At 33.1% G+C, this 14881-nt stretch overlaps 2 protein-coding genes across 2 annotated transcripts; both read right to left on the minus strand.

Moving 5' to 3' along the window:
• Positions 1-1504: 1504 nt before the first annotated feature.
• On the minus strand, positions 1505-4754 carry LOC126780025 (protein artemis-like). Its single transcript, XM_050504274.1, has 3 exons — positions 4361-4754; positions 3332-3785; positions 1505-2743 (listed from the first exon to the last, which is right to left on the minus strand). The coding sequence occupies exons 1-3, from the start codon at positions 4647-4649 to the stop codon at positions 2326-2328; spliced, it is 1161 nt and encodes a 386-aa protein (XP_050360231.1). The 5' UTR covers positions 4650-4754; the 3' UTR covers positions 1505-2325.
• A 6877-nt stretch (positions 4755-11631) lies between these two features.
• LOC126780022 (protein artemis-like) lies at positions 11632-14881 on the minus strand. Its single transcript, XM_050504270.1, has 3 exons — positions 14488-14881; positions 13459-13912; positions 11632-12870 (listed from the first exon to the last, which is right to left on the minus strand). Exons 1-3 carry the CDS (start codon positions 14774-14776, stop codon positions 12453-12455), a joined length of 1161 nt encoding a protein of 386 aa, XP_050360227.1. The 5' UTR covers positions 14777-14881; the 3' UTR covers positions 11632-12452.

Here is a 14881-nt window from a genome sequence, read left to right on the forward strand (position 1 = left end):
AAAAATGTGATCCAGGAAATTATCGGCCAATTTCTGTTTTACTTGTTAGCAACCATTGATCTTATCACAAAAATCAAACAAAATAAAGATAATAAAAACATAGCGTTAGGAATCTTTATTGACTTGAAGAAAGCTTTTGATACTGCCAGTCAAAATTAACCTTAAAAAAAAAACTAGAAAGTATAGGGATCACTGGTAATGCCTTAAAAATATTTGAATCTTATTTAACAAACAGAACACAAGTAGTCCGAATAGAAAAATTCCCAAGTGATGCTTTACCTATTACATGTGGTGTACCACAAGGATACACATAGGAAGGAAGGACCTTTGCTCTCTTTGCCGTATATTAATACATAGATAAAATAGGATTCGGTTTTTTTTTTTTTTTAATTTTTTTAAAATTGACAATATACCATTGGAACAAAAAATACAGAAAAATACGTAGGCCTGCGAATAGACAACAATATACCTGCTATAAAATATAAGCTTACTTATAATGCTTTCATACTGAATGCATTATAAGTAAGCTTTCATTACTACTTGGCTCTTTCCTAAATATGATGCGCTGTATCTCGCGTCGGTTACGACACATTATTATCTATAACGTCCTGGTTAAACCAAATATTTCGTACTTAATTTAAGTATGGGGCAGTGCTGTCAAAACAAAATTAGCTGACGTCCAAGCTGCATAAAACAAAATCAAAATTATCAAAATGCTCTTCAATTACCCATATTTCACTCCAACCATTAAAATCTATACCGAAACCAAAATAATGAATATTCGACATTTATATATTTATAATATTTGCATCTTTATCAAAAAAACCTTTGAAAAAAGTGTCGTACCAAACTAACTTTTACTAAAATAAAACAACAGTCTAAACGCAGCACGCGTCGAGCGAGTCTCATTGTCCTACCAAAGATAAAAACGAACTATAGCAAAAAAATTATCACAAATTATAATTTGAACGGATCATTTAATTATGTAATTGTAATTATGTAATAATACGATTGATAATTTTTTTAATTTTACTAATTTTACTTTTTAATTAATTATATTTTTCAACGATGTATGTATACCTAATTTGCCTTTATTTACGAGTAAAATAAGATTTATAACTTTTTTATGTTAAGGGTTATCGGACGGGCAAATAGGCCTCGGCCCGCCCATGCAGGCCTTTCTTCTCTAGGCAGATTACCAGGGTTCTAAGTACCTCCCTAGTCGCGGCGGGCGGAGAAGGAGCGCATATCGCCTCTTTCTTCTTCTCGGTCGGGACTCCAGGTCACTGCTGAGAATCTTCGACAGAAAAACATTAAGTTTTTATTGGACCTGGGGGTTTGTAACTAGGATCTCCGGCCTTATATCTAGCCACTAGACCAACGAGGCAGTCAGTTTTATACAAAATATATAAATATATATCTTCCATTTATCCAATACTAACAAAATCCTATAGATGTTGCCAGAGATATTAAAATAAATACCAAATTTTTGATAACAAATTACTTTAATATTATTTATCAAAGTTAGTACATAAGATTTTTATACCTTTTACATTTTAATGATCACACTTGAATACCATATATTTATATTATTTTAATCCTAAATCGTAGATTGTGATACTGCTAGTAATGGCAGTTACGTTAATATAAATTAAAGATATGATACTCCACAGGCACGGACAACACGTCCGTTGAGATACAAATACGTGATATATATATCACACACAAAAACACTCTCATCATATTATTTCATATAACATAGTAGAATACACATTAGATATACAATTGTACTATATCCCGAGGGCGGAAGGAGTAAAGAAAAAAAAACCTTATATTTACATATTCCATGCAATATGCTAATAGGTCTGTTATATAACACACTACATACAATTCTCGATTAATATATTTATAATATAATACTATTTATAACGCATCTTTACATAAACAAATAAATATCATTGGAGTGACTGTCTGTGATTTCGAAATAATTGTTTTACTTACTGTCTTTTTCAGTTAGTGTGGCTATTTGCGAGTTAGCAAAACAATCTTTTTTTCTATTTTCGTTTACTGCTGCTACCTTACAATTTAAATATCTTATATGTATAATTCAAATATGCATTATGTACTTTAAAATATAAACAAAAAAAATCATGGTATAATATACGACTTTAAAAAATCTCGACCAATGTTGTCATATCAAAATTTATTTGTCTTTACTCCTTCAGTTGGAATAGACTTTACGATGCTGCATATGTTGAAGAACTTGTTCATCTATATAACAAATATGTCACCTTGTTCTTAATTACAAAACAGCATCATTTTTATTTATCCAAACATCAATTTCTTCAAATCATCATCGACTCTTTTAGGTATCTTAACTCTTTTTTTGCCAATTCTACTATAATAACAGAGCTCATTTCTTTCAAGCTTTCCTGCATATTCATGAGGATAACCAATTATTCTATTCGGTGCAAAATAATCAACAAAATAATCTATCTCTCTTAAAGTACAATGAGTAGCGAAACACACGTCCAGCCGCTGCTCCTGGGTCACGCGCGAAACTGAGCATTTTCCATCTTTGTAATTCTGCCATGGCATAGGGAATACATCTACAAGTAAGTAATTATTATGACATTTCTGTACGCATGAGGTGTGTGAACTATCCTCGCTTCTGTTTCTACATAAATGTATTCTAGTAGATTCTTCGTTATTTGTCACCCCGGGCACTAATTCCTGTATTGAACTGAAAAACAAACACATCTCTTTAAGATAACATAACTTATATATTGAATATGAAGAAAAACTTGTACTATATATCTAAAACTTTTTACTCGGTGGTAGGGTTTTGTGCAAGCCACAAGTTGTGACCATCCACTCATCAGTTCATTGCATTTCGGTTTAATGAGTGAGTGAGTCAGAGTATAGCAGAGCTACAAGGGACACAACATCTTAGTTCCCAAGACACATGGTGACACAGATTCAGATTTGCATTACATTATACAAAATGTCTACAGGCAGTGGTGACCAGTTACCATCAGTTTTGCCGCTGTCTACCACACCATAACTTTTATACTCCACCACTACCAATTTTATACTCTATTCTTATCGAAGGTCTAAAGACATGGAGTCTGGAGATGGAGTGGTCTAAAGAGTGGATTTAACCACTACGTACATCCAATGTCAAAGTGGTTAAGTTTTCACTCCTACTTTAATTAGAACAGTCTATAGTCAAGACTTGACTATATATCAATTCCCATATATCTATGCAAAATTCTAAAAATTTGCTTAAAGTAACAAAATTTGAATAATTTATTTAATAATCAAAAATTACCTGTAAAAACTCCATCTTTCCGAATGCACGAATACTTTCATGTTTAATTGTTTGTATATCTCATTAAAGACAAATTCATAATCATATTTATCAGATGTCTGTATTGCAATTGCATTATTCTCATTCCAGTTCAACCAACATCTAATTTCAAATATCATTCTTTGTACACCGTTAGATCGCTTCGTGAAGTTTTCGCAATCCAAATGCTGCATGGTTGTGTCAACGTACATCGCATCCAATTTTATGGGTTTATCGTCAACATGCAGATGCTTGAAGCTTGGCAAGTCTTTACGATTGATATGGTATTCTCCGATAAACAGAATGTTATGTGTCGTTGTTGAGAATAAAAACATTGTTGATGCAGCGCTGTGACTGGCTGGTATCAATGTGACAGTGAGACACAATTCCGGTATGTCTTTTTCAGGCAAACCAGGCAAAGATATTTGTGTCGAACCTAAAATTTTGAAATAAAACAACAATTGTAACAATTCAAAAGCACTTGTTAGCTCATAAACAACTTTGTTTATAATAATTTACTGTGTAACTTCGTATTACACGTCTTGTTGGTCTAGTGGCTTATATAAGACCGCAGATATTGAGGTCCTGGGTTAAAAAGCCCTGGGCCCAATTCGGGCTACCAAGAAGTTATTGATTTTTATTGTCGAAAATTTCTCAGTAGCAACTGAGTCTAGAAGTTAGAAGTGTGTACAATTCCATGGCTCGTAAAGCTTGTATTGGCACAGAGGTAGCTCGGCACAGAGTTGTCTCATATATGCACTCTCTATTCCCTAAATCTCATATTCCGATTCGATGGCAAATACAACAAAACGGAAAAGAGTTCAAGCACAGGACCAACGGCTTTACGTGCTTCCAAAGGAATGGAAGTATACACTTCCAACTTTCGCACTCTGGTCTACGAGTAAGAATCTTCAACAAAAAACGCGTTTATCATCGGCGTTATGATAATGTACAATGTTTCGAGCAAAGATATGTTTAATGATTAAGTTTTGAATGATAACAATAACATACCCATTTTTAGAGCTCGAACGCATTTCATAATTCTCTCATCATGTTTGTCGTCATTTATAATAGCTGCTGTCAGCTCGGTCGTATATATTGTGATGTTCTTCTTCAACAAAACGTCTAATAGCTGAGCTGAATGTAGCCTTTGTATGTGGTCTGAGTTATAATGGCTCAGGAAGTAAGCTCTAGCGTTTCGACGTTCAGCTTTTTCGAAGTTATCAACATACACACCCGGGATCTCTTTAATTTTTCCATGGAAAGGACTTTTCATTAGATACTGTATGGATGACATCATTTTTAATATATAAAAGTATTTATGTATCAGTACTGGCTTTATTTTTTAGGTAATGGCTTCAGTTTCGATTTACACCCTTTTCTTTTGTTGATCGTATTCGGTATTGCCAACAGTGATAAATGATTTTAATTTGAAATTTTAACTGTCAATTTCGAACGCGACAGTATTGGTAATGAATCTTCTTCCATTAGAAGTTATTATCTATGGCGAATTGTTGTATTTTTTTTTGAAAAGCAAAATATTGCACTCCATTCGTATTAGGTGTTCTGTAAACTTAAAATAATACTTTTAACATTATTAAAATAATGATGAAAAGATGTCGAGAATTACAACGCAAACGCGAAATATTTTTTTTTAATTCATATTATCTCATTACTCAAAATAATTAAATAATCAATTTAGTTTGTGCTTGTTTGGCTATTTTTTATTTAAGAATATGTGTATGATAATATGTACTAGTTTCCTAGAAGTCATTTTAACTATTACGATTCCAATAATATAACCAAAATCAATAATAACAACAATGACATTATACATATAAAGTGAAGCAGATAATATGTAACTAGCGCGCGTAATTTGATGACTCAAACGTCCCATTTGTTCAACGGGTGATTTATGACCTATTGTTGTATATTAGAGAGGTGCTCTAAACGAATGGAGAATAAATAAATTAATATAAGTAATTAAAAAAATATATTTTAGTTTTGTCACAATATTAAGATATTTTAAAACAGGTATTTGTTTATTAATTTGTATATAATATGAAATATAAAATATTTGCAAAGAATATAAAGTTACCTAAACTTCCGATAGAGATATTATTATAATGCAAAGTAAAGTAACGAAAAAAATATTATTTAATTTTTAAGCATTAGTATAAAACTCAAAATATAGATTACTTTTATGCATAGCAACACTCAAGTTATTATTTTGAAAATAAGACAAGAGTAAGACTTTCGTCTCTGATCTTTCGAGCTAATTGGGCCCGAGTTAAATTAATGATTTCACAACATATATTTATTAAAATTAATGCAAAAAAAACAATGTTTTATAACAATGAAATATGTCGTTCCTTACCTTATCATTAATTCATTAACCCACTCATTCATAATAGATAGTAGTCTTTATTTTATTTTTTGTACTTTTGTATATGAGGTTTGTTACTTGAATAAATAAATTATTGTTATTATTATAATTTCCTCCTCACTACTTTAACTCAAGTGTTATGTCAATTCAAGGCGTAACGTAGTTTCGAAGGTGTAGAGAAATAAAAGATGCGTTAGGCTCTCAATCAAAATTGCATGTAATGTCTTAAACGAATGTACAGAGGAGAAGGAGTAAACAGGAGAAGGGGTGCGGGTACAAGATTTAAATTTAACTAATCGCGGCCGATAAAATGTATGACGTTGTGTTTGGTTAAGTTGGAGTTTGAGAGATGTCGCTACCCGTCCTTAATTGGATAGGAAGTATGAACATTTACTAATATTATAAATGCGAAAGTGTTACGAAACAATAAAATTTGTTATAAAGTTTTAAAATTAAATTTTATACAATTACAAAATAAATCAATTATTGTCTTTTATGTCAAAAATACTTCGGTCTATGGCTGCATTTTATAAGACGACGGTCATATGAAGCGAACGTGTAGTACTGGTATTTTTGTATATATATTGGAGTTTCTTCGGATTCTTATCAAGAAGTCTGTCTCGAATTAAATTCGGATTATATATTTAGACGATGGTCTGCAAAAAGGTTTTTATTTAGACAAACTGAAATTAATCTTGGCTGTTTAAAGCAAAATCATAGCTCATGTTAATACGAGGCATGCCTTTTAAGTTTTGTCATTTGAAGAAAAAAACACAACTAGAACCTTATAGTACTTTTTATTGTTTTTAAAGGTATTCACCACGTAGCTTAATACACTTTTCCATTCGCTCAAATCAGTTATTATAACATTTATTCCACTCTAAAGTGGTGGTGTTCAAAATGGCTGACTTGAAAGCGTCGACTGCTTCTTCACCGGACTGGAACCTTTGATCAGAAGACTTTTCTTAAATTTAGGAATGTAAAGAAATCGTTAGGGCTTGGTTCAGGACTGTATGGAGGATGGTCAAGAATTTCTACTTTTTCTTGCTTCAAATACTCAATCGTTTGACGAGCGCTGTGTGAGCTTGCGTTGTCGTGGTGCAGGATGATGCGTCGCTTTGAGTTAGATCTTCGAAGTTCGGCGATGACTTGTAGTAAACAAACTGTGGTATACCACTCTGCGTTAACCGTTCTACGATCTTCAAGTGCAATAGTCGCAACGTGGCCGGTTTTTCCAACGGACGTGGCCACCATCTTCTTTGAAGTGCTTCGAGAACGAACAACTTTAGTCGGCTTTGGCTTCCAAGATTTGCCACCACTGATGATGTCGTAGAAGTGATTTGACTCTCCTCGGTTGAACCTTTGCAGAGTTTTCTTACACCATCTGACGCGGGCCGCCTTGTAATCGTTGGAAAGCAGATGCGGTATCCAACGGCAAACTAGCTTTCTCACACCAAGTGCTTCATGCAAGATCTTCTGAATAGTTGTCCCTGAGATGCCTAATAGAGCCTCTATCTCTCGATACGACACATGACGATCTTCGAGAATTAGTCGTCTCACGACAATGATGTTATCTTTAGTGAAGGCGGATTTTGGGCGTCCTTCGCGAGATTTGTCACTAACACTAGTATGTCCACGCTGGAATTCTAAATACCAGCGTTCGACAGTCCGCAGACATGGGACTTCATCACTGAACACAAATGTTAACTCTTCAAAACACTGAAGCCGTGTCAGGCCTCTTCTAAAGTTGTAGAAAATTATAGCACGAACATTTTCCTTAAAAAGATTCATTTTCGTAAGTAACCTGAGAGATTCCAATCGAAGCTGTGACTAAACAATAGCATTAACCCGATACTTTCAACTGTTTTGAGATTCAAAATTTAAACACATTCGAATATAGAACAGTTACAAATTCAAACTTGCCGGGAAATAGGGAAGCGACAGAACTAAAAAGGCATACATTGTAGCGTCAATAGTACAAAGCTTCACGGGCCGCCTAGCGATGTAAAAGTCGCAGGTTCGATCTGACCCCTCGAGCTTCTGTTTTAATAGGAATATTAGTAAGTACCTAAAAAAGAGTATTGCTAGATTGTATCCTTATTATTTCGAATAGATAGGAGCGATTGGTAATCATATAAATAATAAAACTCGACTTGCTGCAATGAATTACAGCTTCGTCTTATAAAATGTCCTCCTGACATTAGGGAGTTAGGGAATAGAGAATGCACCTGTGTTTGTGCACTATAATATCTCCTGCGCAGTTGGCTAATCTCTCTGGAGACTGGCCGCCGTGGCCGAAATCGTCTTGAAGAAGTTATTATTATTATTAATTTTACTATAACACCTTCCGAATGGTGCACTTCAAATGGAAAAGTGCCTAGAGGCCTCGCGTCACTAAATCGATGCCTGACTTTAAGTGCTTTTCAAACTTGTGGCAGCAACTGATTATTTATTTACAGAAAAACTCATTTGTGTTTTATGAGTCGGTCCCGGGTTTTGAAAGCCTTTTAATCCGTAATTTGCAAGCCAATGATGACAATTCTATTATATAACGAAAACGAATCGTTTCTTGATTATAAAACTGGACTGTTACATACAAAAGTTCAACATTTTGATAAGCTTTTATTTAACTTGCAATGTTTGTTAGTTTTTCAAAGTCAAATCTGGCATACTTAGCAAACCACTTGCTCTTCAGTTTCGACTAAGATGCATTTTTATGATAAGCCAAGATGGCTCCAAACATGAAAAAAAACTAAACATAAAATTCGGATCAGACACCTTCTCAACCAAAATACCTTAAAAGCTTGAAAGATGAGTTGTCGCGTCACGTCACGAAAATAATGGTGAGACCGATCTTACAATAAAATATATCAACGAGACACCTATCATAGTAAAAATTACTCCAAAAAACTCCAAGCAGTAAATACAAATCCAGAAATCGCTGTAAGTAGCATTACCTATCAAGTCACCAACGATTACCAAGACCTAAAAATCAACAAGCCACACCTTACATTCTCAATGCAAGGAGCATACGTAAGAAAGGAAGATTTGATAACTCAAATGTATTTTACAATCAATACCACATACTACTCACGTCATTTTAATAACAGAAACTTGGATCAAATCCGAAAAACAAGTGCTTGAATTACAATTAACTTATTATTCACGTTACTATAATTATAGGAACGATTTGGATGGAGGTCGAGTCTCTATATATATATATATATATATATATATATATATATATATATACATAATAATTTGAAACACAGTTTATCTGAATCTACATACTTAGGAGGTAATAACTATCTATGGGTACGGCTGGAAAGATATGCAGTTGAAGTAGGAGCTGTCTACAACGGTACGGTAACACTAACTTCAGACTTTATCGATGTTTATTTCTGTCGCAACTGCGACAGAAAAAAAGTTAACTAAAGAAAAGATGACTACACAGTACAAACAAAAAATACGCTACCAGAGTATCCGATACCAAAAAAAATCAATTATTGATCATGTTAGTACCAATTTAATTAATGATAAATTTCATATGGCTATACTGGATTTTTCTATGTCCGATCATAGGCAGATTCACCTAGAAATTAAAAAAAATAAACCACCTCAAAACATTCTTTCTCAATATAATGCCATAGACTATAATATACTTTATACTACAATCAAATAAAGTAGGACACGAGGAATTGGGAAGTGATTATTCACGTTTGGAAGCGAAAATAAAGTTTATCACAAAACAAAAAAAAAATAACGAAGGTTAAAGTTCTGAACCCACCCAAAAAAGATTGGATTAACAAAAATGTAATCAATGAAATTAGTAACAAAAATATCCTATTTTCACAAATCAAAAAAAAAAACAAATAATAACACGTTGAAGGAAGAGTTTGTTTAAATGAAAGATCATGTAGCTAGACTAATTGCAGACACAAAAGAATCTTACTATTGCAAAGAATTTAACAGATGTTCGAAAAAACTAGAAAGGATGTGGAAGTTAGTAAACACTAGTAAATCACAAAATTACAAAAAGTTGTGCTCCTCCAAAAATCTTATTAAGCTCAACATTAATTACTGAGCCTCACGAAATATGTAATGCATTTAATGATTACTTCTCCACAATAGGGCCCCTCTTAGCACAAAAAATACCAAAAATATTCCATGAAAATATTAGCAATGCCTTAACAAACATCCATGAAACTAATTCTAAATTATCTATTTTTGATTTAACGACTAATAACGAAATTATTGTAGTGTCGGGGCAGATGGGACAAGCACTAAGATTTGACTGAATGTTTCAATACATTATTTATGAACGGAGTATTTACTGACACAATGAAAATTGCAAAGGTCAAAAACTCCAACTACCTATTTACAAATCGGGACAAAAATGTGATCCAGGAAATTATCGGCCAATTTCTGTTTTACTTGTTAGCAACCATTGATCTTATCACAAAAATCAAACAAAATAAAGATAATAAAAACATAGCGTTAGGAATCTTTATTGACTTGAAGAAAGCTTTTGATACTGCCAGTCAAAATTAACCTTAAAAAAAAAACTAGAAAGTATAGGGATCACTGGTAATGCCTTAAAAATATTTGAATCTTATTTAACAAACAGAACACAAGTAGTCCGAATAGAAAAATTCCCAAGTGATGCTTTACCTATTACATGTGGTGTACCACAAGGATACACATAGGAAGGAAGGACCTTTGCTCTCTTTGCCGTATATTAATACATAGATAAAATAGGATTCGGTTTTTTTTTTTTTTTAATTTTTTTAAAATTGACAATATACCATTGGAACAAAAAATACAGAAAAATACGTAGGCCTGCGAATAGACAACAATATACCTGCTATAAAATATAAGCTTACTTATAATGCTTTCATACTGAATGCATTATAAGTAAGCTTTCATTACTACTTGGCTCTTTCCTAAATATGATGCGCTGTATCTCGCGTCGGTTACGACACATTATTATCTATAACGTCCTGGTTAAACCAAATATTTCGTACTTAATTTAAGTATGGGGCAGTGCTGTCAAAACAAAATTAGCTGACGTCCAAGCTGCATAAAACAAAATCAAAATTATCAAAATGCTCTTCAATTACCCATATTTTACTCCAACCATTAAAATCTATACCGAAACCAAAATAATGAATATTCGACATTTATATATTTATAATATTTGCATCTTTATCAAAAAAACCTTTGAAAAAAGTGTCGTACCAAACTAACTTTTACTAAAATAAAACAACAGTCTAAACGCAGCACGCGTCGAGCGAGTCTCATTGTCCTACCAAAGATAAAAACGAACTATAGCAAAAAAATTATCACAAATTATAATTTGAACGGATCATTTAATTATGTAATTGTAATTATGTAATAATACGATTGATAATTTTTTTAATTTTACTAATTTTACTTTTTAATTAATTATATTTTTCAACGATGTATGTATACCTAATTTGCCTTTATTTACGAGTAAAATAAGATTTATAACTTTTTTATGTTAAGGGTTATCGGACGGGCAAATAGGCCTCGGCCCGCCCATGCAGGCCTTTCTTCTCTAGGCAGATTACCAGGGTTCTAAGTACCTCCCTAGTCGCGGCGGGCGGAGAAGGAGCGCATATCGCCTCTTTCTTCTTCTCGGTCGGGACTCCAGGTCACTGCTGAGAATCTTCGACAGAAAAACATTAAGTTTTTATTGGACCTGGGGGTTTGTAACTAGGATCTCCGGCCTTATATCTAGCCACTAGACCAACGAGGCAGTCAGTTTTATACAAAATATATAAATATATATCTTCCATTTATCCAATACTAACAAAATCCTATAGATGTTGCCAGAGATATTAAAATAAATACCAAATTTTTGATAACAAATTACTTTAATATTATTTATCAAAGTTAGTACATAAGATTTTTATACCTTTTACATTTTAATGATCACACTTGAATACCATATATTTATATTATTTTAATCCTAAATCGTAGATTGTGATACTGCTAGTAATGGCAGTTACGTTAATATAAATTAAAGATATGATACTCCACAGGCACGGACAACACGTCCGTTGAGATACAAATACGTGATATATATATCACACACAAAAACACTCTCATCATATTATTTCATATAACATAGTAGAATACACATTAGATATACAATTGTACTATATCCCGAGGGCGGAAGGAGTAAAGAAAAAAAAACCTTATATTTACATATTCCATGCAATATGCTAATAGGTCTGTTATATAACACACTACATACAATTCTCGATTAATATATTTATAATATAATACTATTTATAACGCATCTTTACATAAACAAATAAATATCATTGGAGTGACTGTCTGTGATTTCGAAATAATTGTTTTACTTACTGTCTTTTTCAGTTAGTGTGGCTATTTGCGAGTTAGCAAAACAATCTTTTTTTCTATTTTCGTTTACTGCTGCTACCTTACAATTTAAATATCTTATATGTATAATTCAAATATGCATTATGTACTTTAAAATATAAACAAAAAAAATCATGGTATAATATACGACTTTAAAAAATCTCGACCAATGTTGTCATATCAAAATTTATTTGTCTTTACTCCTTCAGTTGGAATAGACTTTACGATGCTGCATATGTTGAAGAACTTGTTCATCTATATAACAAATATGTCACCTTGTTCTTAATTACAAAACAGCATCATTTTTATTTATCCAAACATCAATTTCTTCAAATCATCATCGACTCTTTTAGGTATCTTAACTCTTTTTTTGCCAATTCTACTATAATAACAGAGCTCATTTCTTTCAAGCTTTCCTGCATATTCATGAGGATAACCAATTATTCTATTCGGTGCAAAATAATCAACAAAATAATCTATCTCTCTTAAAGTACAATGAGTAGCGAAACACACGTCCAGCCGCTGCTCCTGGGTCACGCGCGAAACTGAGCATTTTCCATCTTTGTAATTCTGCCATGGCATAGGGAATACATCTACAAGTAAGTAATTATTATGACATTTCTGTACGCATGAGGTGTGTGAACTATCCTCGCTTCTGTTTCTACATAAATGTATTCTAGTAGATTCTTCGTTATTTGTCACCCCGGGCACTAATTCCTGTATTGAACTGAAAAACAAACACATCTCTTTAAGATAACATAACTTATATATTGAATATGAAGAAAAACTTGTACTATATATCTAAAACTTTTTACTCGGTGGTAGGGTTTTGTGCAAGCCACAAGTTGTGACCATCCACTCATCAGTTCATTGCATTTCGGTTTAATGAGTGAGTGAGTCAGAGTATAGCAGAGCTACAAGGGACACAACATCTTAGTTCCCAAGACACATGGTGACACAGATTCAGATTTGCATTACATTATACAAAATGTCTACAGGCAGTGGTGACCAGTTACCATCAGTTTTGCCGCTGTCTACCACACCATAACTTTTATACTCCACCACTACCAATTTTATACTCTATTCTTATCGAAGGTCTAAAGACATGGAGTCTGGAGATGGAGTGGTCTAAAGAGTGGATTTAACCACTACGTACATCCAATGTCAAAGTGGTTAAGTTTTCACTCCTACTTTAATTAGAACAGTCTATAGTCAAGACTTGACTATATATCAATTCCCATATATCTATGCAAAATTCTAAAAATTTGCTTAAAGTAACAAAATTTGAATAATTTATTTAATAATCAAAAATTACCTGTAAAAACTCCATCTTTCCGAATGCACGAATACTTTCATGTTTAATTGTTTGTATATCTCATTAAAGACAAATTCATAATCATATTTATCAGATGTCTGTATTGCAATTGCATTATTCTCATTCCAGTTCAACCAACATCTAATTTCAAATATCATTCTTTGTACACCGTTAGATCGCTTCGTGAAGTTTTCGCAATCCAAATGCTGCATGGTTGTGTCAACGTACATCGCATCCAATTTTATGGGTTTATCGTCAACATGCAGATGCTTGAAGCTTGGCAAGTCTTTACGATTGATATGGTATTCTCCGATAAACAGAATGTTATGTGTCGTTGTTGAGAATAAAAACATTGTTGATGCAGCGCTGTGACTGGCTGGTATCAATGTGACAGTGAGACACAATTCCGGTATGTCTTTTTCAGGCAAACCAGGCAAAGATATTTGTGTCGAACCTAAAATTTTGAAATAAAACAACAATTGTAACAATTCAAAAGCACTTGTTAGCTCATAAACAACTTTGTTTATAATAATTTACTGTGTAACTTCGTATTACACGTCTTGTTGGTCTAGTGGCTTATATAAGACCGCAGATATTGAGGTCCTGGGTTAAAAAGCCCTGGGCCCAATTCGGGCTACCAAGAAGTTATTGATTTTTATTGTCGAAAATTTCTCAGTAGCAACTGAGTCTAGAAGTTAGAAGTGTGTACAATTCCATGGCTCGTAAAGCTTGTATTGGCACAGAGGTAGCTCGGCACAGAGTTGTCTCATATATGCACTCTCTATTCCCTAAATCTCATATTCCGATTCGATGGCAAATACAACAAAACGGAAAAGAGTTCAAGCACAGGACCAACGGCTTTACGTGCTTCCAAAGGAATGGAAGTATACACTTCCAACTTTCGCACTCTGGTCTACGAGTAAGAATCTTCAACAAAAAACGCGTTTATCATCGGCGTTATGATAATGTACAATGTTTCGAGCAAAGATATGTTTAATGATTAAGTTTTGAATGATAACAATAACATACCCATTTTTAGAGCTCGAACGCATTTCATAATTCTCTCATCATGTTTGTCGTCATTTATAATAGCTGCTGTCAGCTCGGTCGTATATATTGTGATGTTCTTCTTCAACAAAACGTCTAATAGCTGAGCTGAATGTAGCCTTTGTATGTGGTCTGAGTTATAATGGCTCAGGAAGTAAGCTCTAGCGTTTCGACGTTCAGCTTTTTCGAAGTTATCAACATACACACCCGGGATCTCTTTAATTTTTCCATGGAAAGGACTTTTCATTAGATACTGTATGGATGACATCATTTTTAATATATAAAAGTATTTATGTATCAGTACTGGCTTTATTTTTTAGGTAATGGCTTCAGTTTCGATTTACACCCTTTTCTTTTGTTGATCGTATTCGGTATT

Source organism: Nymphalis io, chromosome 30, assembly GCF_905147045.1.
Source record: "Nymphalis io chromosome 30, ilAglIoxx1.1, whole genome shotgun sequence".
In the NCBI taxonomy this organism is placed as follows: domain Eukaryota; kingdom Metazoa; phylum Arthropoda; class Insecta; order Lepidoptera; family Nymphalidae; genus Nymphalis; species Nymphalis io.